This window comes from Pipistrellus hanaki, assembly GCF_964339955.1.
Source record: "Pipistrellus hanaki genome assembly, chromosome: 14".
NCBI classification, from domain to species: Eukaryota; Metazoa; Chordata; class Mammalia; order Chiroptera; family Vespertilionidae; genus Pipistrellus; species Pipistrellus hanaki.
The window spans coordinates 13,820,598-13,847,887 of NC_140516.1; the positions used below are offsets into that span (position 1 = coordinate 13,820,598).

The 27,290-nt window shown below is 37.3% G+C and overlaps 1 protein-coding gene across 2 annotated transcripts in view; it reads right to left on the minus strand.

Moving 5' to 3' along the window:
- The window catches only part of ADK (adenosine kinase), a 430,010-nt gene that overhangs the window by 32,721 nt on the left and 369,999 nt on the right, over positions 1-27,290 (minus strand). For both annotated transcript variants that reach the window (XM_084904889.1, XM_084904890.1), the window contains exon 10: positions 3,587-3,673. In XM_084904889.1, the coding sequence (XP_084761015.1) occupies positions 3,587-3,673 (87 nt within the window). The remainder of the gene's footprint in view (positions 1-3,586; positions 3,674-27,290) is intronic.

Below are 27,290 nucleotides of genomic sequence, written 5' to 3' on the forward strand. Positions count from 1 at the left end.
ACTCTATCCCTCTCTCTCCTTCTCTGTAAAAAAAAAAAAAAATCAATAAAATATATTTTAAAAAGTTACATAAAACACTCTTAAGCTAGCAAATTGAAAGTAATAGGAGGCAAATATTAACTATCTAAAGATAGAATGTGTCACTCAGAAAGGAGAGCCTTTTATATAGATCTATCTATCTATATAAAAGGCTTATATGCAGTGTCCCCTCAGGAGTTCGACCAGGAGTTTGATCACTTGCTATGACGTGTGCTGATCACTTGCTATGACGTGTGCTGTTAATATATAGGGAGCAGCACGGAACATGGCGGGTGATCAGTGGTGGCAGCGGGCTGAAGAAGTGAGGGAAGGCGAAGGCAGGGAACCTGAGCAGCCCTGATTGCTGGCCAGGCCTAGGGGCCGTACCTATGCGTGAATTTCATGCACCAGGCCTCTAGTATATTAATAATCAGGTAACAAAACAAAAAAGAACTACACAGTAAATGTGAAAGTTGTAATTGCCTCTCCATTTATCTGCAAGATAGAGGAGTATGCTTCCACAGCTGGATTATTTCAAATCCTAGCAGAAGGAGTTCCTTGGTGTAGAGATGGGAGTAGGGGTTTTTAGCCAATGGATTTTTCTGTATTTTAAACTAACAATACCTCCTTTATTGTAAGATGGATGCATTGGCCTGGTGCTACTAAACAGATGATTCATATAACTTCCTGTATTCAGATTCCATTTTGATCAAGCAAGTTTATGATCTGGCTTTCTGGATCTCAGTAGTGCAATCAATTCTACTGCTTAGCAAAAGCTCCGGTTCAAACTCACCAGGGACTACAGTCCTTCGATTCCCTACCCTTTCTCCTCTTTCTTTTTTGCAACAACCTTACCCTACAGTCCTGAGAATTCTATCAGAAAACAAAAGCTCCTGCCCTAACTGGTTTGGCTCAGTGGAGAGAACGTCAGCCTGCAGACTGAAGGGTCCCAGGTTCGATTCCGGTAAAGGGTATTTACCTTGGTTGCAGGCATGTCCCCAGTAGGGGGTGTGCAAGAGGCAACTGATCGATGATTCTCTCTCATTGATGTTTCTAACTCTCTATCTCTCTCCCTTCCTCTCTGTAAAAAATCAATATATTAAAAAAAAGAAAAAGAAAAAAAAGGTTCCTGTTCAATAAATGAAGTCATCTATTCAGATGAGAGGAAGTTTTATCTCTGGCAAAACCAGCTTTTGTTAGTAGGGCTGGTCTGTGGTTCTCTAAAAGTTCAGAGAAGTAGTATAGTGCAGTGAGTAAGAGCACTGGTTCTGCTACTTTCAAGCTATGAGACTTTAGGCAAGTGACCTCAACCCTGTATGTCTCAGTTTTCTCATCAATAAAATGAGCTGCCAGGAGCTTTTATGAACATTATATGAGTTAATATATAGGTAAAGTGCTTCAGGTATCAATTGGCTCATAGATGCTATATAAATTTATCTATTGCTATTACTATACAGTTTGACTTACGTCAACATGTTCAGCACATTCTATGTAAGTATTCCATTCCTAAAATGACAACATATCTATCTCATTGCATGACTCAGTCTTCCAAGATCTCATTATCATGGGAACCAATCAGAGTAAAGTGAGAAAGAAGGCTCCCTAACTGAGGTACCTGCAGCAGAGTCCTGCCTAGTTCCAGCCTGCCGCCTTCTTTGTCTGTACGGATTTCAACCATGTGCAGTGAGGTCTGGTGTTTGGATCCAGGGTATGATGAAAGTGAATAGAGTGAGGAAGCTATCATGTCTTTAAAAAGGGGTTAGCAAACTATAGACTGAAGGCAAAATCCAGCCTGTGGCCTGCTTTTGTACAGCTACGGAAGGTTTTTACATTTTAGTGTAAAAATAAGCAATCAAGCAAACAGATCAAGAAAACTATGCAAAGGAGCCTGTATATGGCTTGAAAAGCTTAAAATTTTTCCTATATGGTCCTTTATAGAAAGTTCCACACTCCTCTTTATTTACCTCACTGTACCGGGACAGTAACTATATAATGAAGCTAGGGAAGTAGAATAAGATTTAAAAAAAAAAAAAAAAAAAGAGGCTGAAATTCCGTAACAAAGAACCCAAGTGCTTTGCTGAGGTAGTCCACGCATCACCTTAAGCACATACAATCGGGGAGCTAGCTGTTCCTACATCCGTATCCTAAGAATGACCTCTCTCCTCCAAAAAGCCTCTGTTGGGCCCCAATCCTGGAAGCACTGCAGGTAACCTGGCTTTGGAAGGGAATCTGGTGTTGCAGAGCCAGGCAGCCCAGGGCCCCGGAGCCAGAGGCAGTGGCTAATGAGGTTACCATCATATGTCCTACTAACCATAAAAATATAGGACACTTAGAGTTTTAAATATTTTACTAAAAAAGGCTACATGGAGACAAGTTTAAAAGTTTCTGTACTAAGATTCCTGTTTTAAGCAATTTCTAACCAGGAAATCAATAGTGTTTCCTTAATGTGTTACAGAAGTTGGCCCAATTCTGGAGGAGCTATTTTTAGCCTCCATGGAGTGAGAGCTCTGAAGCAGTATGGAATAGAAAAATATAGCTGCAAAATACTCTAATCAATGATGAAGCCTTTCAGAGCAAAGAAAAGAGCATGGGGCATGCGACCAGTCTAACGGTTAACAGCTCATTTAAGACTAAGCATGAATAGTTTCAGAGAAGAAAATATGAAAAATTTATGGTGCTACAAAAGACCATTAAAAATATATATACGTATTTTGAACAATGCTAAGTTAAAACCACTACACAATCTTAAATGTTTACCATGATTCAAATTATTTTCCAAGAAAAGAAGGACAATGGTCAGCTCCATTTGGCCCCCGCCCCCCTGCGTCAGGCTTGATGGTATAAGAAATAAACAGATCAGGAGGGACTCTGGTGGGCTATCATTCTAGAATTTACAGCCTTGCACACACCATAAGCTAGCTTAACTACACTTAACTTGAAGGAGTTTAGATGTATCAAAAGAACCCTTGAACCAGATTTTAGGTCAATCTAAGTATAATGAAGCCAAGAATCTCCATTTGTTCTTGTTTTTGAATACTCATTTAAAAAATAATATGGTCCTTATAAATGGTCCCAGTTCTTGCTAAGCCTGAACCAGACAAAAATTTAGCTCTTCCCAGTAAAATAAACATCCAACTATTGTGTTAGAAACACATGTTAACCAAGTAATATAATCCTTAGTTATTAGCAGCATACTGTTTAATATTTATCACAATTTGTTTTAAAGAACAACAATGTGTTAACATTTAAGCCCAAAGGGCCATGAATACACTGCATACTGTACGTGATGCAGCTTGTTTGTGCAATATTCTGACAGACACAATTAATCTTGTGAAAATGACTAGGGGATAGCGCAACAGTAAATCATCTTTAAGTCAAAAATACATATTTCCCCTTTAGTAAAATACCTTCTTAATACTTACCGTGATAGTAGCATATGGAAAGAACGTTAGGAGTTAATTATTTAAAAGAAATTAAAAGCTATTAAATTCATAAATCTTGGCTATCTGGTAGAGACAAGGGTTAAGGAAATGTTTAACTTAGAAGTATAAAATAAATGAGTCGGTACCTCCAACAAATGCATCTCCGGCTCCATTGGTATCAACGATTTCTTCCTGGTCCTGATCCAAGACAGCAAAAGCAGTGACTTCACTCTCTGCAATTAGAGCCAGAGAAAGGCAGACTGACTTCTCTCTGTGATACTCAATATTCAAACTCACCCATTAGAGCCGAAGCTCCTTCATCATTCATCTTCCAAAGAGACAAGAGTTCCAGGCTGTCTGTGCGTGCTCAGGAACCAAGGTACAGAGGCATGTGTAGGCAAGGCTTTTTGGGTAATTTTTAGATGGGTTTTTGTTAAGAGTTATACCTAGATGGCTCATTTTTGGGGGAACGACTGTACATGGTAACAGTACCTTTATGGACAGTGCAAATACCTGAACAGAAACGATAAGCTAAAGGAAGTATTTATAAGAACTAGATCATGGATCTCTAATAATAAAGCTTCAGACTTGACTGCATTCTGGGAAGTGAAATCCTGGATACGGTAAAGGGCTATAGATTTTAAAAATAGAAATATTGATCTCTCTTGGGTGTTTCTCTACAGAAAATCACAATGGCACAATAAAAATATAACTGTTATTCTATTACAATACTTCATGTCAACGTCAAGGATTGCTGATTTTTATTTTATTTTTATTTTTGGCTTATTACAATAACCTAACCTGGTTATGCTTTAGTAAGGAGTCACTATTTCCTTTAAACTACATGTCAACTAGCAAAAGGGAAAGCTGCCACTGAATGTATGGGCAGAATAACTCAATGCTCCCCCCCCCCCTTTTTTTTAATCCTCACCCAAGGATATGTTTATTATCCTTGGTTTTAGAAAGAGAGGGAGAGAGAAACATTGATATGAGAGAAATATCAATTGGTTGCCTCTTGTATGTGCCCTAACGGGATCGAACCTACACTATGGGTATGTACCCTGACCAAAATCGAACCCACAACCATTTTGGTGTATAGGACGATGATCCAACCAACTGAGCCACCAGGACACAATGGGCTCTTGTCTCACAGCAGTCTGGACCAGGGCTTGGTTGTTTTGACTACAGAGGAACCTAATACAGTACTTTAAACTTGGCACATGGTAATGGAATGAAGTTATTTGTGATGAAATCTGGCCAAGAAGACATCTGCAAAAGATTGTATAGTGCTCTTTACTGGGGACTGGAACTTTTGAAATCACAAATTTGCATCCCTTATGGGGACAATGTGGTCAAAGCCTTGTAAACTTCAGTCTCACCTAAGATCAAGAGAGAAGGGAAAAGGAGATCCTGAGAACCTTAAAGTCTTAATAAAGAACTTAAAATCCCAAACAAACAAACACTATGTTCTGTCTGCCTTCTGGTACCTGCAGCTAAAAAATACTTTCAACAACAGATAAGAAGAGATTTGAAACTGCAAAACAGCTCCCCTTGAAAAGACGGATAGTCAAGAAGGGCTCATTCCCTTAGTGACCCCTTTTGACCACACGGCTGTAGGTGCTAAGAAGACTTCAACCAAAACCACCTTCTTAAACTCTGAGTAACTAACTTCCCACACACTGTAACACCAGCACCTACATGGCAGTTAACAAGACTTTGATTAATTGGAAGTTAAGGCTTAGTTACCTAGGATTAAAATTTCTAGGGAGCATTCAAGACATACTGTAACATAGGGAGAAAAAAAAGATGTAAGCAAACTTTATTGGAAATAATTAGGAAAGGGCTGCAATCTGATTTAGGAAAAGGTCTGTACCATAAATATTTATAAAGAAATCTGGTTTTATTACTTCCAAGTACAAGTCATACTATAAAGGGAATTAACAACTATAAACTAAGAACAAACAAGCACTAAATAAGTAAAATGAGCTAAGTTAATAACACCATTACCATTTATAATAGGGTTATATTACATAATAATATAACATGTCTATAAAACATTTTAGGTAATATAAGAATTAATTACTGGATTACAGATTTGAAAGTAATTATATATAGATGGTAAATGAGCCACAATTAGATATAATTCCTCAAGTTGTTTGTTTGAAAAAGTTATTGTTTTATCCTTACTTCTGAATAGAACCTAATTCACAAAAGAGATTATTTTGAACTTTGTTCTTTAGAATCATGACTTCTTGATCTTAACCACTGAAAATTCTAAATGAGTGCAGTTTTATTACATGGTTTTCCTGGATGTATGTGAAGATCTTTGATATGCTTTACCTTCACGGACCATAAGAAGTTCAATTTCCTGAAACGTAAGGTAGGATTATTTTCTTCCTTTATTAATACAAGTTAATATAAGAATGATATAAGAATGTCAAGAATATAAAAGAGATATCCTAAATCAGTATAGACACAGTCCAGTCTCTATTATTCTGTATCTAGGGAGCTATATTATGAGAACTCCTTTCAAAATAATGACCATGGACATTTGCAAGACCCTAAAATGTGTTCTAAATAATTAAAAAAGGATTAAAAATGTTCAATATACTTTAAAAAATATATTTCTATTGATTTCAGAGAGGAAGGGAGAGGGAAAGAGAGATAGAAACATCAATGATGAGAACGAATCATTGATTGTCTGCCTCCCACACGCTCCACACTGGGGATCAAGTCCACAAAGTGGGCATGCCCCGACCGCAAATCGAATCGTGACCTCCTCGTTCACTGGTTGATACTTAACCACTGAGCCATGCCAGCCGGGCAAATGTTCAATAATATTTAAATTCAATTATATTTTTGGTACATTCTGATTTTTTGCATTAGTCAGTCAATGAGGCCCAGGTCTCTTATTAGGACTTAGTTTCTTAGGTATCAAATGGGCCTGGAATAGCTGTGGGACCAAGTAGCAAAATTATCTTTTTGTCCTAATTATAGAAAAATGATAATTCTGATGAAGCACTTAAGAGATTAAGGTAAGTCAGAGCCATTGTTTTCCAATTCTAATCAAACTTTTTTGTAAAGTGAGAAGAAAAAGGTTTGGGTATAATGAATCATGAGCTTCCCTAATCAGATAGGAAACGAACATTAACAATTCAGATTTGTTTGATGTCATTTATTAGATAAGACCCTCAGGGTTTGAATTATATTTAGCTTATTTAAAACACAAAATAGTAGAATTCAAATATTTTCCGGACAGTTTATACAAACAAATAATTTACTTTACACTTGACTATGACATAAGCTATATTTCTAATGGCTTAAGTGGCCAGACTGGCTAGAATCAAAACATCCTCACACATCTGTAATGCTATGACAGTTATAGTAGAGAGGGTTAGTTCATACAAATGACAATATCTAAATAAAAAGAAATAAAAAATTCAGTTGCTTAGTGCCAAAGAGCTAGATTGAATGTTTCTGTAGCCTTATCCCTCCTAAATTAACTATATATTTTAGTACTGTGGACACACAACCTCATGATAATTAATATCCTTAGGAAATTTAGTTCAGGTATTTTAAAATGCTTTGTGTTGTTATTGTTTTGTTGATGCTACCTCTAAATTGTAGGGAAGATGTAACTGAAGAGGATACATAGCAGGATGAGAGGCTGGTAGGCAAGTGTTTTTAACCTTAGGCAGACTGCAGTCACCACCTCTGCCACTGCCACCAGGCATGGAAAAGACAGAAAAATTATGGCAAAAATTCCACCAGAACATGAAAACCATGACCGGGTAAAACCAGAACTCTTAAGATTCTTTAAAGAAGCTCCTGCATCTTGGTCATTCCTTACATTGAGGTAATTTCCAGAATACTAATAATGTTTTTGTTTGCTTGTTTTCTATTATTCTTTTATTTGGAGATCAGTATAAACTATCAGAAAAGTGTTGAGAAAAATACATAGAACTACTCCATAACGTTTATAGAAATTTGCCAGTTTTTAGCAATTCCCCACATTTTCTTATTGTTCCTCCAATATATATGTATATATTATTATTTTTTCAAGCCATTTGAGTAATAAGTTGCATATATTATACTCTTGATTTCTTAATAATTCAGTGTGTATTTTCCTACGAATAAGGATATTCTTTTAGATAACCATGATATAGTTGCTAAATTAAAAAACTTAACTATTGTTATTTTATCGGACCTATACTCCATATTCCAATTTTGTTAATTGTCTTTTATATAAAAACCGAAGGCCCGGTGCACAGATTCGTGCACTGGTGGGGTCCCTCGGCCTGGCCGGTGAGGATCAGCCTGAAACCAGCTCTCCGACATCCCCCAAAGGGCCTCGGATGGCGAGAAGGTGGTTCCCGGTGATGCATCCGGAATTGGGCTCCCACCTCTCTGGTTCTGGGGTGCGTCACCCGAGAACAGCTACCAAGTCCCCACAGCTCAGCAGTTCCTGCACTGAGCATCTGCCCCCTGGTGGTCAGTGTGCATCATAGCTATCGGTCAGACAGCTGACGGTCCCTTAGGCTTTTATATATAGATTTTTAAAACCTGTTCAGGATCCAATCTAGAATCAAATATTATTTTTAGTTGTTCTAGTTTGTTTTTAATCTTATAAATATATAATATATACATATAGTTAAAAAATATAAATATATAAAAAGGTATGCTATAAAAAACTCCCTCTCAGCTCTTGTGTCCCATTCACCCAGTTTCTAGTCCTACTATTTTCCAATTAGGTTATCACTGTTATTGCTTTCCCATATCTCCTTTCAGGATTTCTTTATGCATATACAAACAAATCATTCTTATTGTTCTCCTTAAAAAAAAGTACCATAATATGCATGTTGTATTGGAGCACGTTTTATCATTTGGAGATCTATGTTGGTAAACAGAGAATGCCCTAATTTTTTTATTGCTGTATTCCTTTATTGATGGCCTTTTAAGGTATTTTCAATCTTCTGTTATCACAATGTTGCAAAGTACTAATGCTTTTATTTTAAATAGACCCTAAATCTAATTATTTTACTTAACTTAATAGTCAAGTCAATAATATAATTCCTACTTTATATAGGAAACTGACACAAGGAAAACAAGTTGTTATACAAACAGCATGAAATATGCCAGTGTCAAAAAAGAGGGGGAAAATGAGAGTCCAGGAAATGCTTGGCTTCTCACTAGAATACACATACCAGGATGTGAGCAGAGACACCCTGCTCAGACTGGCCTAATAAACAGGGGAGTTAAACAAATGACAAATCTGCTAATAATAGAGATTTATAGAACAATCCTAATTAACAAGGACTGTTGGGAATGAAGAGCGCTGGGTTAATTTAATTTTTTGGTTAACTAAAGAAATAGCAGAAAGTCTTTTTAGTTGGAAATCTTTGTAAATGTATTAATATAATCATATACCATGACATCCCTGCTTTAATTAGTTTAGTTTATTGAATGGAATGAAATTTTTCTTTGATAATAGAGAATCCTACAGCACAGTTAATGTCATTATTCTGAACATCAGTTCTTACTGTAGTTCCAAAGGCATAAGTGCTTTCATGAAAGGCAGGATAAATGGAATGGTGGCAAGTACACTGGATTAGGACTCAAAAGACCATGATTTTAGTCTGCTTTTGGCTCAGCTACTTATTTAACAAATACTTAAGAGCTTATCATGTGTCAAGCACTCTACTGGAGACTTGGAATACAGATATGAAAAGGACAAAAAACCCACCTGTTCTCATGGGACCTACATTCTAGTGAGGAAAGACAATGTACAAGTAACAAAACACTGAACAAGGTAATCTGAGATAATAATAAATGCCACAATGAAAATGAAACAGGATGATATGGTGAAGAATGACAGAGGGAAAGAGTTGATAATTTAGATGGGTGCCAATTCCTCACTGAGGAGGTGATGTTTGAATTGGGACTGCCATAGCAAGGACAGCTGTGTGAAGATCCAGGGCTAGAATACCAAGTGCAGAGGCCCTGGGCTAGCAACAAGCGTGCGGTGCTCAGCCTTTTTAAGGTTAAGAAGGCCTAGGGCCAGGGGTCCTCAAACTTTTTAAAGTGGGGGCCAGATCACGGTCCCTCAGAGAGCGGAGGGCCGGACTATATGAACTACTAATTCCTACTGTAACACCTTGGCTGCGCTCACTGCCCAAAAAACCTGGCGGGCCGGATCAGACTCCCCTAGGGGCTGCATGTGGCCCGCGGGCCGTAGTTTGAAGACCCCTGGCTAGGGTATAGTGAATGTGAGGAGATCAACTGTGTTTTGGGGAGTGGGAGGTGGGGGGGGGGTAGATGGGTTTGGATAGAATTTCATTACAAGTAAAATGTGAAACCATTGGAAGGTTTTTTGTTTGTTTTTAAATATTTTTTTAAAATTTATTTCAAAGAGGAAGGGAGAGGAGAGAGATAAAAACATTAGTGATAGAGACAATCACTGATTGGCTGCCTCCTGCACACTCACATACTGGGGATTGAGCCTCCAACCTGGGCATGTGCCTTCAATGGGGAATTGAACCCGGGACCTTTTAGTCTGCAGGCTGATGCTCTATCCACTGAGCCATACCAGCCAGGGCACCATTGGAAGGACTTTTTTTTTTTTTTTTTTAAATATATTTTATTGATTTTTTACAGAGAGGAGAGAGGGATAGAGAGAAACGTCGATGAGAGAGAAACATCTACCAGCTGCCTCTTGCACACCCCCTACCAGGGATGTGCCCGCAACCAATGTACATGCCCTTGACCGGAATCGAACCTGGGACCTTTCAGTCCGCAGACCGACGCTCTACCACTGAGCCAAACCGGCTTCGGCAGAAGGTCTTAACCATGGAGTGATACGATCCCATCTTTAATTTAAAAAGTTTATTCTGGAAGTCTTATAGAAAATGGACTGAGGGGTGAGGATGTGGAGTGGAGTGAATGATGCTACTTACAGGGAGACCTTGTGTAAGTCACACTCCAGATTAAACTCAGTTTTACTACTTAGAAAATGAGCATTACACTTGCTTTAGCTATTTTCTGTGACTTTTATTTGGATTAAGTATTAACAACGTTATGAAAGCACTCTGTCAAACATAAAGCCCTATAAAATTTATAAGGTGTTTTTAAGAGCTTATTTTCTTCAATCAGGCAATGATAATATTATTGAATACTTGCCATGAGCTCTTTATAGTTTGTTAGATCCTTTGGGGAATATCCAGGAGAAATATGAAGACATGAACTTAGAATCTAGCTGGAAAAAGAAATCGAGCATGTGTGAAAGAATTTGTGAAGTCTCATACAAGGTAACACTCCTTATAGTTGCAACAGGAGGAAAAGAACAATATGAATTTAATTAACTGAAAATAGTTTCATGGAGAAAACTGAACTTAAGCCAGGTACTGAAGCTGTGGCTAGTGAAGAGGCTAGGAAAAGAGAGGCATGCTATCCCAGGAGGCACGGAAAGAGGAAAGTTTGTATGTCAGGTAAGACAAGAAGTAACACAATGTGTGTGGGTCGGCCATCTCCAGGGAGGCTTTGAAAGCCAGACAATGGGATGCAACTATAATTTTTAAGTAAAATTCAAATGTTTACTGTGCCCCCAGCTATTGCACCAAGTGTTTTATGTACTTTATCTCATGCATTCTCACTGCAACCCCATGAATTAGGTATAATTGACCTGATTTTATGAATGAAGACACCGAAGCTCACAGAGGTTGTCAACTGCTCAGTGCCCCGTGGCAAAGTAGGACTTTGGAACAAAAAGGATGAGAAAAGAAGTAAAAGGTGATTCCAAAGCTGCCATTCCAGCAATGTTGGAATTTCCAGCCAATGGTTTCCTTAAAAAAGGTGATCACGAAAAAACCAGATTCTGATTAAGCAGTTAACTGACATTTAAATTCCCTTCCCAAGCCCTGTACTGATAACTAAATGTGACTAAATTGAGTAGATAAATGCTCCGCAGAGAACAGAGGCAGTATAACATTGTTAAGAACACGGACTAGACGGCTTCGGTGCATATTCCCAATTACTAGTCAATTCCCACTTACTTGCTCGTAACCAAGTTAAACCCTCCGTGCCTTAGTTTTCTTACGTGTAAAATAGGGACAATAACAGTAATTACCTCACAGGGTTTTTGTGAGCATTAAATCAGTTAATGCACTCAGAGCACTTAGAGCAAAACTGGCACAGAGTGAGCATTTAATGAATACATGCACATGAGGATTATTAACCTTAAAATGGAACTTTTGGGAACGGGAATTCATGTCTTACTTAAAACGCTGCTTCCGGAGGCACGGTTTTGACCTTGAGCACTATTCTCATCTGCAATAATGTCTTTTAGTTTGTTCCTGTTTCCTTCTAATTTCCCACAACGTTTCAAGTAAATGCCAGTTAAAGTCTTCAGTGCTGAATGTACACAGGTAAGAGAATCAATGAGTGTTTGCTTTGAATATGAAAATGTTTGGTGGCTTCTGATATCTTTAATGGGTTCACTAAATGAAGCATATCACTTTAATCTTATACAAGGCAGTTCTTTTCAACCTGTTCTCTGTTTCTTTATATGCATTTGCTCCATTCTCATGTCTATAAAAACTGGCTTAGCACAGAGGTCACTGGCCATCCATGGATTCTCTAACCTTGTTGAGTACCTATCTTTGATCCAATTGGTTATGCCAGGAAAAAAGCGAGGGCTCATGGCACAAAACATGGCTACTCAGGTAAGAGGGGCTATGCGAAAGGCAATTTGTCTGATGATCTCTACCACCCAGAACTATGCTTGGCTCATTATAGGTGCTCAGTAAATATTTACTGAATGAAAAGAGTGATTTTCATGCATACAAACCTAATTATGTTATTCCCTTGGATGGTTCTCTATTGAAGTTTTAATTCCAGGGCGTGAATCCAGCTGACTGTTTAAACCTCATCTTTTGTCATTTCCTGACCTGTAACTGTTCTCTTGCCATACTAATAATTTTTCAAGAAATTTTATGCCTGTGTACATAACAAGTTTACTGCTCAGATTGTCTTTCACTATTAAGTTACCAAATCCCAGGTAAGTCTTGTCTTTTTGGATGTAGTTCTTGACCTCTTGAGGTTCTGGTAGAAGCATAACTGCTTAGTTCCTCTTCTATGCCATCATTTATAACCTTCACATACCTCTAAGAAAATCCTTACCATACTTAAAACTATTTATGTGCAAGGATTTTCTCTCCTGAAGAACAAGCTCCTTGAGGGTAGGAATCATGACTTTATTCCCATCTCTTAGCTCTGTATGTGCAAGGATTTTCTCTCCTGAAGAACAAGCTCCTTGTGGGTAGGAATCATGACTTAATTTTATTCCCATCTCTTAGCTCTGTACCTACTACACAGTAGGTGCTCAATAAACATTATTATTACTGAATGATTTTTCCTATTGGATTTTAAGTTCCTTTTGACTGGTCTCTGTTTCATCTAGCAGAGTATAACTCACTATATATTTTCAAAAATAATCTTAAATAACTGTTGTATAACTATAATATACTTCTCTAGGTTAGTTTAGTAAACCAAGTAAACTAATCCCATTAAAAAAAACCCTTTTTATTGGGGTTACATTGGTTTGAAAAACCATACAGGTTTCAAATGTACAACTCAACAAAACCTCACCTGCACACTGTACCATGCGCCCATTGCCCTAAGCAAAGTCTCTTTCTGTCCCTTCTTCTCCCCTCCACCTTATCTCCTGACTCCCCTACTCCTCTGGCTATCGCCACACTGTTGTCTCTGTCTCTGTATTATGTATATACTTTTTTGGTTAATTCCTCCACCCTCTTTCATCCAGCTTTTTAGAGCTGTTAGGATTAAATCTAGTTTATAAATGTTTGTATGAAAGGAAATCATACAACTGCTTGAAAATCAGAGGGTAATATGCTGTTTTTTCACCAGTAAGTAAATTCAATCTTGCACAAATTACCATAAAAAAACCTTTCCAGAACTAACGCTACTGAAGAAATCCTATAGAAATAATGAAAGTATGATGTGATTGTTGCCCTAAAGCAAGTTGCTTTCTATCATTCAGAAATGAAGACACTTTTATGATTCAATGAACCTAGGTTCAGATCCTGCTTTCTGATATGGGGACTTTGAGTAAATACTCGGACTGGCCCAAACCAAGGCAATCAAATGGGTCTATCAGTAGTGACAAAGGCGGGCTCATCTCACGAGGACACCATATTTAAGTGCAACTGATATTTGTAGGTGTGTGATCCTTCCTTATAGAGAGACCAGGGGTCTTAGGACTGGAAGAATAGAAAGAGGCATTTATTAGATCATGTGACCAATGCATTATAGAAACAACTGAGACCAAAGATAAATAGCTCTGACATTTTTATGATTTAGTCCTAATCACTGCAGTAGTAGGATACTAGACTTCTAAGTGTACACCTTCTTAGAATCATGTATTTCCTTTTGAGTATACCAATAAAGATTTTCAAAATAGATATACAAAGATGCTTTTGTTGTTAAAGAAGAAACTATTGCCACTATTGCCACCACTACATCTAATTGTAGACTGTCAGTAAGATTTCTGTTTGAATTGGTGGTGGTGGCAGTGGCAAACCTTTTTGAAGCTTAAAAAGGAAAAGCTGTACCGAAACCGGTTTGGCTCAGTGGATAGAGCGTCGGCCTGCGGACTAAAAGGTCCCAGGTTTGATTCTGGTCAAGGGCATGTACCTTGGTTGCAGGCACACCCCCAGTAGGGGTTGTGCAAGAGGCAGCTGATCGATGATTCTCTCTCATCGATGTTTCTAACTCTCTATCCCTCTCTCTTCCTCTCTGTGAAAAATCAATAAAATATTAAAAAAAAAAAAAAAGAAGAAGAAAAAGCTGTATTAACTACCAGGGGGATCAATGTCTTCTTTTTTCTCCTCACAGATTGAAAAAAACTTCTAGAGCAAGAAAGCGCTGCTGAAATATCACCGATATTTAGTGGTTTGGAGGGATGATAATGCCTCAAGGTAATGTCATAGTTTTATACTAAAGGAAAAAGATTTTTTAAGCATTTTACAATATAATGTACAATAAAATTAAATTTCCCCAAAGTATAGAGTTAATTTCCATGGGTTCCCTGACAAACACAGATAAAAGTTGTGAGTACTAATTATTGTCCAAGAAACTAAATTGGATTCACAAATCACTCGACTACCGTATTTTCCGTACTTGGAATATACTGATAAAATCCAGTTAAGTAACCATTTTATCCATTTAAACAGAACACTTTTCTTTAGTCATTTGCTAATCTCTTTTGCACTTATAAGTAGATGAAAATGTGTAAATGTATGGTTATTTGTTTAAAAACACTTCTCAAGTACAATATTTTACATTGCCTTTAAAGCTATTCCTCCTCCTCACTCTATATAAATAGAAGTTGCAGCATTAAGGTTTTACAAAGTTGCAGAAATAATTTAAAGATCATACTCAGGCCTATCCAGAGATTAAGAAGAATGGCGCAATATTATAAAGAAATGATAAAGACTTGTCTCAGAGTAGGCCGTCTTTGTCATCCAATATTGTGCCAATTACTGCAAATTCCTCTCAGAATTGGTCTTACTAATGATTCCTAAGTGGTGCTTCCATTTCTCTCCTCAAAGTAGCATTTTAAATAATTCTCAAACCCCCAACAAATTCCTGCCCTCGGAAAGAATAGCTCATTAGGGGTCAAGTCTTACACTTTGCCTGTTATGTTGAACTACTAATAGTTCTTCCACCAAACAATACAAGAATCTGTATCTTTGTTTATGAGACCAGAAGAAGATGGGAGATAATTCAATTTAGGAACAATATCACATTGTATAACTTCAGAGGATACATTCAAGTCTATGTAAATGGCACCTGCTAGACTTGGCCTATTGATAGACCACAATACTATTTATACTTTCTCAGATAACCCAGAGGCAATATGCAAACTGATCAGGCCACTGGAGTCAGTGCAGCAAGGCTGGTGTCATTAATTGTAAGGTATGTGAAGTTTTGACAATGGCTACACCTAGACAGAAGGAATTTGTGCAGTTAATTATTTGAAAACATGAAGAAAAGTCTATTTTTAATGTACTGACAAACTGTGCTAATTACCCCATTAAAATCTATTTAAAAAACTTCATTTCAGATAATATAACTCTATGTTCTATGTGAGCTATAACTATGTGTTATATAATAACTATATAACAACTATATAACATAATATATAACATATATTATGTTATAGCTCACATAGAACATTGAGTTATAAGTATTAGCAATTACTTTTTATTTTACCATAGTGGCTGCTGATATGCAAAGAAAAAAACACACACACACACCCATAATTTGGTTAGCTCATTCCTAAAGCCTAGATTTTGAGCGTTAGGCTCACATTTTCTGACATTAATAGCAATACCCTAAGTACTTGGAGGGTGAAGACAACATTTACTGCACCACATAGGAGCCTTCTAATCCTTACATCAGGTGCCTTGGTTATAAAGGCCCGGAGACAGATACATCCTTCACGCCTTCAGGGAAAGCGATGAGCACACACTTTCACTTTCTTTAGAGCAGTGTTTCCCAACCTTCTCTCATGATGAGAATCACCTGGTGGAGTTGTTAAAACACAGATTCCTGAATCCCAACTAAGAAGTGCTAAACTAGAATTTTTGGGAACATATAGGTAAAATTGTATACCTAACTAGTGCTCTAAGACAGATTTTATATACAGAGCACTAAGTTAGGTATGCAATTTTACCTATATGTTCCCAAAAATTCTAGTTTAGCACTTCTTAGTTGGGATTCAGGAATCTGTGTTTTAACAACTCCACCAGGTGATTCTCATCATGAGAGAAGTTTGGGAAACACTGCTTTAGAGCATTATGTGCCTGGGAAATATGAAAATGTGAACATTTTATCTGGCATATTCCAAGGCAAGGAAGTCTTGGACAAAACATCAGATAACTCTTATTTTCTTGATTATACATTTACATAGTTAGTGGGAAGAGATGGGGATGATTTTTGAAATCTAGCAGAAAGCCCATTATGTTAGGTACTTAATAAATACTTGGTGACTGTGAGTAGAATTTAAAGGACTCCTAAGCTAGCACTCAAGTATATTTTCTGGCAAACTATTTTTTACATGCTCTTTTAACAAAATAGAAGTTCTGTATTCCTTGGATATTTTCTTAGTGGTTATCCTGAGGATTATAATTAACATTCTAAGTCTATAAAAATCTAGTTTGAATTGATACCAACTTAGCTTAATAGAATTCGAAAACTCTGCTCCCACAGCTCTCTCTTATGTTGTTGTTACAAATTACATCTTAATACATGTGTGCCCATTAACATGTACTTATAATTATTCCCAAATGTATTTGTCTTCTAAATTATGTATGACAAAAAAATACTGGCTATTACATTTACCTATGTAGTTAGTTACCTTTACTGGAGTTCTTATCTCTTCAAATGGTTCTGAGTTACTGTCTAGTGTCCTTTCATTTCAGCCTGAATGATTCCTGTGAGCATTTCTCAGAGGGCAGGTCCATTTACTTGCAATGAATTCCTTTAGCCTTTGTTTAGCTGGAAATGTCTTAATTTCTCCATTTCTGATAGATAGTTTTGTCAGAGATAGAACTGTATTTCTAGGCCCATTCCCCCCCCCCCCCCCCCCCCCCCCCCGGAGAATTATAACTACCAAAAACTAACTCATGAAGTAGATTCTCTACAAGTCACAATGTGGCCACAGTGTTGAACTCAAAACAGAAAAGCTTTTAAGAAGTTGGTTGTAGCCCTAACCAGTTTGGCTCAGTGGAAAGAGCGTCGGCCTGTGGACTAATGGGTCCCAGGTTCGATTCTGGTCAAGGGCATGTACCTTGGTTGCGGGCACATCCCCAGTAGGAGGTATGCAGGAGGCAACTGATTGACATTTCTCTCTCATCGATGTTTCTACTCTGTATCCCTCTCCCTTCTCCTCTGTAAAAAATCAATAAAATATATTTTTAAAAAGAATTTGGTTGTTGATTGTACTTTGATAATTAAAGACACAAACCTATGATCCTTTAAAGCTCACCTAATTAGCATCAAATGAGTTTACTTAATTTCAGCTGTAAATTAAATGCATAATGTTTGCCTCATCTCAAAATAATTACATGTGCATTGTAATGTGAATTATGGAACATTAATTTGTAGTTAGTTTATCGATTACTCCCTAAACAGAGACTGAGACTCATTAGGACAAAGTTATTATCATAGCAGTTTTGATAAATAGCTCCTAGAAAAGGTTTTTGAATAATGTTTGGAAATAAATTCTTTAATGGAAAGGTGTGCAAATGTCAGAATTGGTACTGTCCATTTATTGCAAAGCCCTAGCTAGCCTAGAAAAATGTGCTTCTTGAGATTCAGGTGAGAGCATATATATATGCTTATACCTCATTCTGCACAGAGCTAGAAATTTTTCAAGTTTTAATAGAGGTTATAATTCTTAAAAAAAAAAAGGGTCTTTAGCATAATGAATAATTATAGGTCAAGGTCAAACTCTTACCTCTAACAGACAAGTTCTTAGCATCCCTCAGAGGAAATGATAGGTTAACTAGCATGTTAAGAAAGTTTCTGCTATGTTCATTATACCCAAGAATCACTAAACAGGGAGCAAAACTATCTTCCTCTATTACGTGAATAGTTTAGCAGCTTTTTTCTTCCTTAAGATATTTTAAAAATCTGACAAAAGGAAGATAAACAATCCAATCAAAAAATGGGCAAAGGACCTAAATACACTTTTTGAAAGAGGACATACAGAAAGCCGAGAGACATATGAAAACATGCTCAAAGTCACTAATCACCCGAGAATGCCAATCAAAACAATGCGGTACCATCTCACACCTGCCAGAATGGCTATCATCAACAAACGACAAGTGCTGGCCAGGACATGGAGAAAAAGGAACCCTCGTGCACTGCTGGTGGGAATGCAGACTGGTGCAGCCACTGTAGAGAACAGTATGGCATTTCCTTAAAAAATTAAAAATGGAACTCCCATTTGACCCAGTGTTCCCAATTCTAGGGATAAATCCTAAGAAATCAGAAAGGATATATGCACCCCTATGTTCATAGCAGCACAATTTACAAGAGCTGAGATTTGGAAACAGCCTAAGTGTCCATAAGCAGATGAGTGGATTAGAAAACTAGTATATTTACACAATGGAATACTATGCTGGTGTAAAAGAAGGATTTCTTACCATTTGCAACAGCATGGATGGAACTGGAGAGCATTATGCTAAGTTAAAGATAAATACCACGTGATCTCACTCATTTGTGGAATATAAAGAATATTATAAACTGATGAGCAAAAATAGATATAGAGGCAAAGAAGCATCAAACAGACTGTCAAATTACAGCAGAAAGGCAGGGGAGGGTTTTGGGGGGGATAAGAGATCTAGGGAAGGACTTTTATTCATGCATATAAGCATAACCAATGGACACAAGACATAGAGGTGGAATGTGCTGGGGGGGGGGGGGAGGAGGGAAAGGGAGGGGAGTTTGGGGGAGGCCAATGGGAAAAAGAGACATATGTACTATTATTTGTAATACTTTAAACAATAAAATCAAAATAATAAAATAAAAATCTGAGAAGGTAAGAAAATTTGTTGCTAGAAAATCCAGGAGAATTATTAAAAGCATAAATACAGGGGGGTAGGAATGGCTGGGAGAGGTCAATGGGGGGGAAAAGGAGACATAAACAATAAAGAATTAAAAAAAAAAACTGGCCAAAAAAGCATGTAAGTACAGAGTAATCATGGGGGGAAATATTCTAACTCTAGAGGATTTTTTTTTTTTTTTTTAAAGGAAATGACTATGTTGATCAATTGGGAAGAAGCAGCCCAGTTCAATTTAGTGCCTTTAATTTTTTGTTGGGGGGGGGAGGGGGAGGGCAGGAAACTTAACCACCAATAAAAACGTTTCAAATGCAATGTCATGAATAGGCCTTACATTTCCTTAAATGTAATATGGATTTCAGTCACGATGTGTAACGTGCATGTTTCAAAGGGAGGTACGTTTCAGATCAGCCCGTTTCCTACTGTCTTTACGTGCCCCCATTATTTTTCACATTTTCGTTTTCCTGCTCTATGGTGAAGCAATTCCCACTGACCACACCTATATCTCTTACTGAGCTTGTGTGACTTCCCTTCATTTTTCTTGGACATTTTGCACTGTGTGCCAAAGCAAACGCTGCGGCCACGAGCCGGAAGAATGGGCGTGGCTGCGTGCAGTAAGTGCGAACGTGGTAGGAGCGCCAGCGCTGTGAGGCTTCAAAAGCAACAGAGGTAAAAGCTGAGCAGACATGTCAAGCCTCTCCTCTGCATTTGGAATTTCTAACTCTGGCCACCATAGGTTTTCCCCCCTCCTCACTATGCTTCCAGTTTTCTGCCATTTTCTCCCTTTAAATATAGAGACGGAGGGGGAAGATCTCAGCATAGCGATCCCGTTTTAATTGAGCCCAATTTTGGCCTAAAGTAAACATGTAATTACTCATGATTGATTTTAGAGAACATAACTGACTCTCATGTTCAATGGGTCTACGTTTGACTCTAACTAGTGGCTTCCTCTCATTTTTCACTGCCTTTCAGTCTTTTCCCTGTTACCTTAATCACCAGTGACTGAGGAATCATAAACTGCCATTCTCCTACTACACAGATATCTGAATTATGCAACTTACATTTCAAGGGACTTAACATGATTAGTTTTGCATCGTGTGTTCAAATTCAGATTAAATTCAGACCTCTCTGAAATAAATGACAAGATGCATGAGGGCAACCATAATTATACAATTATTGATGAAGCTCCTGTTGATAAACAATGCAAACATTAGGAAATACTATTTTGCAATTAATTGATGAAGAAGGCTGTTTGCTGCCTTCCATTCTGCCCTCTGTTAATAAGACTGAGGTTGCAGATGTTCCTGTATGCCGCATTGATGTTAAATGGTGCATGATGCTCTAGGTGGTTCCCATAACCTTGCTTTGTCTACTATGAACTGACTCAATTGATATGATAATAGAGAAAAGAGCTGGGCTGAACTGGGACAATTTGCATAGCCTTGAAATTTGTCATTATCGGACGGCCAACTGCTTCTAAAAGTTCTTGTTCGGATGTGCCCACAACAGTGTATTAGACAATATTTTGAAATTAAACACTCAGGTGGGGGCATCACTTATTAAAGCTGTTGTCCCATCAAACAAGATACTCGTCAATGCATTTGTAACGCTAACAACAGGGAATTCTGTGATCCTCTCTAGGATCGATTACTATTAGATTCAGCACAAAGAAAGCAGGCATCATTCTTGGGATCACAAAACGATAGCACTTGCAGCTTTTTAACACAGGAATTACATTTGGAGAAACATCTTTCTCCCTTTCATAAAACCTATATTTCCATCTCATTATTATAAAATATATTTTAGATTTAGAAATAATAAAGTCTTCAATATGACTCAATATTATACATTACTTGGAAAATTTATCATATGAGACCCTATACAAGAATAGTAGGAATAGCTCTGATGTATGAAAATAAAATGACACACTAGAGAACCTCAAACACTGAAGAAAATCCCAGTTCATTCCATAAACATTTTAAACAGCAATAGGAGAAAAATACCATACCGGTAAGGGAGAACGGAGAATCTCTGAAGTTAGAGATTTAAAAAATTCTTGTTTTAAAATATATTTTCATTGATTTCAGAGAGTTAGGGAGAAGGAAGAGAGAGAGAAACATCAACAATGAAAGAGAATAATGAATCAGCTGCCTCTGCACACCTGACACAGGATGGAGAGGCAATCTGGACATGTGCCCTGACAGGGAATTGAACTGTGACCTCCTGGTTCATAGGTCCATGCTCAACCACTGAGCCACGCTGGTTGGGTCTGAGTATAGAATTTATGGGCATGTGATTAATGAAAGGATAATATATCACAAATGTATCTTTAGTGTGTGGGTAATTAAAAAATTAGGAGAATAGCAAATAAGTAAAAAGAATGTAACTTAAAAAAAAAAAACAAAAAAAACACCACCTGTAAAAATCCTAGGAGAGCTAATGCTAATGGAGGTGTAATATTAAACAGGAAACACAACTGGGCTGCCCTGTAATAACTAAGGGTTAATACTAAAGATTTAACTCCCCAAAGAACAAATTCCCATATGACTGGATGGATAAGAGATAGGATAAAGAAATTAAAAAAAAAAAAAAAGAAGAACAATGAAAGTGCATATACACAGAATTCATTTTAAAGAAGGGCAATAAGAGCATTTTTAACAAATCCTGTTCCTAAGCTTGATTCAGGTTTAAACAGTTTGTCCTGACTTTTTGTTTTTAGTTGGTTTAAATCCTAAATTACAATGAGACCTTTCGATCTGAGTACTGTTTCAGTTTAAGAAGGTTACAGTAGCCGAAACCGCTTTGGCTCAATGGATAGAGCGTCGGCTTGGGGACTGAAGGGTCCCGGGTTCCATTCCGGTCAAGGGCATGTACCTTGGTTGCGGGCATATCCCCAGTAGGGGGTGTGCAAGAGGCAGCTGATCGATGACTCTCTCTCATTGATGTTTCTAACTCTCTATCTCTCTCCCTTCCTCTCTGTACAAAATCAATAAAATATATTAAAAAAAAAAAAAGGTTACAGTATAATAAACTTAAGGAAATGGAGCCCCTGGTACACTATATCCACTGGCCCTTCTTACTGGGCTCATCCCTGTGGGAAAACTGTAACCGGCTAATAAGGACTGTACTCCCTTTCTGATTGATATCAGGCTTGGCCATGTGACTTGGCTTCAGCTAAGGAAACGTGACAGGAAGTGATGCAAAAGCAGTAAGAGTTCTTTCATCTTGTCTTTTCCCCTCTACTACAACGAGCATGCTCCTGACGGGGCTGCCCTTCAGTGCTGGTCCTACAAGGAAGAAAACATGAAGCAGAGCCTCAGCGAACACAGTGAAGAACAGGAATGGAAGCGAAGAATGAATATTTATTATTGAAAATCATTAAGATTTTGAGGGTTATTTGTTAGGTTTAGCCTAACCTGGTTAATAAATATAAAAAGGGGCAACACTATAATTTTTAATCCTAACAGAATTCAAAATTATGAGATAAAGGCGACAGAATAACTGCTTATTTAAACTTGAAAAGGCCTTTAATTTGTCTGAACCAAAATATGATATTAAAGTAAACATTCAAGAAGTGCTCTCAAAGAGCCTGTGGATCAATGTGGTACACACAATAAAACGTGCTGATGAGGATGCCCTGGTCATGATTATCCCTGCCCCCTAACAGCTTTGTAAGCGACCTAGAAGGACAGAGAAATATTAATATGAGTTTTAAGTACGTTGTAGGGGCATTTGATAATGGCAGAATAGGTAATTTAGACCAACTGTCTCATTAAGACCAATCAGAACATCTGGTCAAAATGTAGCTTTAAAGAATGTGCTTGAGGCATTTGAGGGTAACAAAAGATTAAAGAATTACCAGGATAGGATATAACAGATGATGAAAACCAGAGGGGTGAGCCTGGTGTTTGATGCTGCTGGGAGGACAACACTGGGACCCTGAGCCTGTCAAAACAGATGGCCCTGAGATGGCTTCACAGGAGAGTTTTACCAAACATTCAAGGAAGAACTAAAACCTATCCTCCTCAGACTATTCCAAAAAATCCAAGAGGAAGGAACACTTCCGAACTCCTTCTATGAAGCCAACATCACCCTAATACCAAAACCAGATAAAGACAACTCAATGAAAGAGAATTACAGGCCAATATCCCTCATGAACATAGATGCCAAAATCCTCAACAAAATTCTAGCAAATCGACTCCAGAAGAACATCACAAAGATCATACACCATGACCAAGTAGGATTTATTCCAGGAATGCAAGGATGGTACAATATCCGCAAATCAATAAACGTGATACATCACATAAACAAATTGAAAGATAAAAATCATATAGTCATATCAATTGACGCAGAAAAAGCATTTGACAAAATCCAACACCCTTTCCTGTTAAAAACTCTTAAAAAGATGGGAGTACAAGGATCATACCTCAACGTAATAAAAGCTATATATGATAAACCCACAGCCAACATTATACTCAATGGGCAAAAACTAAAACCATTCCCTCTAAGAACAGGAACAAGACAGGGATGCCCACTCTCGCCACTCCTGTTTGACATAGTTCTGGAAGTACTAGCCATTGCAATTAGACAAGAGGAGGAAATAAAAGGCATCCAAATTGGAAAAGAAGAAGTAAAGTTATCCTTATTTGCAGATGACATGATATTGTACATAAAAAACCCAAAAGACTCCATTAAAAAACTAATTGACTTAATAAATGAATTTGGCAACGTAGCAGGATATAAAATTAATGCCAAGAAATCCATGGCATTTCTATACACCAACAGTGAAACTACAGAAACAGAGGCTAAAAAAGCAATTCCATTCACCATCGCACCAAAAAAATTAAGATACCTAGGAATAAATTTAACTAAAGAAATAAAGGACCTATTTGCGGAAAACTACACGACACTGAAAAAAGAGATAGAGGAAGATGTAAGGAGATGGAAGAACATACCATGTTCATGGATTGGTAGAATCAACATCATCAAAATGTCCATACTTCCTAAAGCAATCTATAGGTTCAATGCACTCCCCATTAAAATACCAACGACATATTTCACTGACCTAGAAAGAACTCTTCAAAAGTTCATTTGGAACAATAAAAGACCCCGAATAGCCACAGCAATTCTGAGAAAGAAGAGTAAAGTAGGAGGGATCTCAATACCAGACTTCAAACTATACTACAAAGCCACTGTTCTCAAAACAGCCTGGTACTGGCACAAGAACAGACAAATAGATCAATGGAATAGAATTGAGAACCCAGATATCAACCCAAATCACTATGCTCAATTAATATTTGACAAAGGAGGCACGAATATACAATGGAGTCAAGACAGTCTCTTCAATAAATGGTGTTGGGAAAATTGGACAGACACATGCAAAAGAATGAAACTAGATCACCAACTTACACCATTCACAAGGATAAACTCAAAATGGATACAGGACTTAAACATCAGACGGGAAACCATAAAAATACTAGAAGCATCCACAGGTAGCAAAATCTCAGACGTATGCCAAAATAACTTCTTCACTGATACTGCCCCTAGGGCAATGGAAGCTAAAGAGAAAATAAACAAATGGGACTACTTCAAAATAAAAAGCTTTTTTACAGCAAAAGAAACCATCAATAAAACAACAAGAAAGCCCACGGTGTGGGAGATCATATTTGCAAATATTACCACTGATAAAGGTTTAATCTCCAACATTTACAGACAGCTTATACAACTAAATAAAAGGAAGATGAATGATCCAATTAAAAAATGGGCAATGGACCTAAACAGAATATTTTCAAAAGAAGACAGAAGGAAGGCCAAAAGGCACATGAAAACATGCTCAAAGTCACTAATTATCCGAGAGGTGCAAATCAAAACAACAATGCGGTACCATCTCACACCTGTCAGAATGGCCAACATCAACAAATCAACAAACGACAAGTGTTGGCGAGGTTGCGGAGAAAAAGGAACCCTCGTGCACTGCTGGTGGGAATGCAGACTGGTGCAACCACTGTGGAGAACAGTGTGGAGTTTCCTCAAAAAACTGAAAATGGAACTCCCATTTGACCCAGTAATCCCACTTCTAGGAATATATCCCAAGAAACTAGAAACACCAATCAGAAAGGATATATGCACCCCTATGTTCATAGCAGCACAATCTACAATAGCCAGAATTTGGAAACAGCCTAGGTGCCCGTCAGCAGATGATTGGATCCAAAAACTATGGTACATCTACACAATGGAATACTATGCTGCCATAAAGAAGAAGGAATTCTCATCATTTGCAGCAACCTGGATGGAATTGGAGAGCATCATGCTGAGTGAAATAAGCCAATCAACGAAAGAGAAACACCACATGACCTCACACATCGGTGGATGATAAAGATCTTTATAAACTGATGAACCAAGAGACAGATATAGAGAAAGTAAAGCAACAGGCAGACTGTCAAATTACAGTGGGGAGGGTAGGGATATCAGGGGGAGATAATAGATCAACCGAAGGACTTGTATAAATGCATATAAGTACAACCAATGGACATAAAACTATGGGGAGGGAGGGGATGTGTGAGAGGGAGGGAGGGGGGCAATAAAAAAAAAATCAAGAAAATATGTAAAAAATAAATAAATAAATAAATAAATAAAAATAAATAAATAATAAAAAAAAAAAAACAAAAAAAAACAAAAAAAACAACAAAACAGATGGCCCTGGTAAAACCTCCTCAGCTTAGGCTGGGAACCCAAAAGCTGCACCTAGACTTACGGGTGAACAGGACCTCTCTATATAGGCCTAGGCAATAGATTATAACTTAGCTTCCAATCATCTAAATTCCTAACTCAGACCAAGATGACTAGTCTGGCAGTATTCCTTTGCCTCTCAAATGCAAACATGATTCATCCTATGCTTCAAGTTATTTTTAGAAGGAATTTTACAAATACAATGTATGCTCACAATAAAAGAAAGTAACGTAAGGAGGCAAGAAATTAAAACCAGCAGAAATTATACAACAGAAAGTAGCCCAAAGTGGTTCCAGATATTGAACTTATCAAACAGAAACTTCGAATAACTATGCTTACTGAAAGAGTTAAAAATAAAACTGAGAATTACAGTAGAGAACTAAAAACTATCGAAAATGAAAATTGGAATTAAGAGCTCAATAGGTTTAAACGGAAATTAAGAATTCAATGAATAAGTTTAATAAAAACATACAGTTTAGAAAAGAATTAGTGAACTGGAAGATAGATCAGAAGAAAATATCCACAGTGAAGCACAGTAAAGATGGAGATGAGGACCAATGGATAAAGTTACAAGAAGGAAAATTTCTATTCAACAGAAGGAAAAACTTTCTTAACAATTAAGAATTTATAAAACTGAAATGAATAGATCAGCTGGTAGTGAATGTTTTAGAGAGGATTCTTGAATTGAATTGGGACTGAGATAAAATGATCCCTATCCTTAGGGTTTTATTAGAATTAAGAGTTAGCAGGAGAAAAATTAAACTGAAGTATCTCATGAGAAAAGTTTGGGAAAGTATAGTAAGATCCCATATTTGTAACATTATGTAATGTATGCATGCAAGCAATCAGAATGACGTCTGGAAGAGAATCACTGAATTGTTAGCATTTGTTATATCTGAGTGGGAGAATTTCAATGGATATTTTACATATGGGAATATTGTAATATTGTAATATTGAGGATGCTATAATCATGTGACCACAGCATTGCAACTAAGGATATTACATTAGAGCAGTGGTTCTCAACTTTTCTAATGCTTCGACCCTTTAATACAGTTCTTCATGTGGTGACCCCCAACCTTAAAATTATTTTCGTTGCTACTTCCTAACAAATTTTGCTACTGTTATGAATCGTAATGTAAATATTTGTGTTTTCCGATAGTCTTAGGCGACTCTGTTAGCGGTTCTCAACCTGTGGGTCGCTAAAATTACAGTTATGAAGTAGCAACAAAAAAATTTTATGGTTGGGGGTCACCACAACATGAGGAACTGTATTAAAGGGCCGCAGAATTAGAAAGGTTGAGAACCACTGCATTAGAGTATGGATTCTCAAATGTTTTGGGCACCTGTAATACTCTTAAAAGTGAGGATCCCAAATAGCGTTTGTTTATGTGACTTATAGTTACCAATATTTATTTTATTAGAAATTAAAAGAGAACTTAAAAATATTTATTAATAAATCCATTACATTTTAACATAT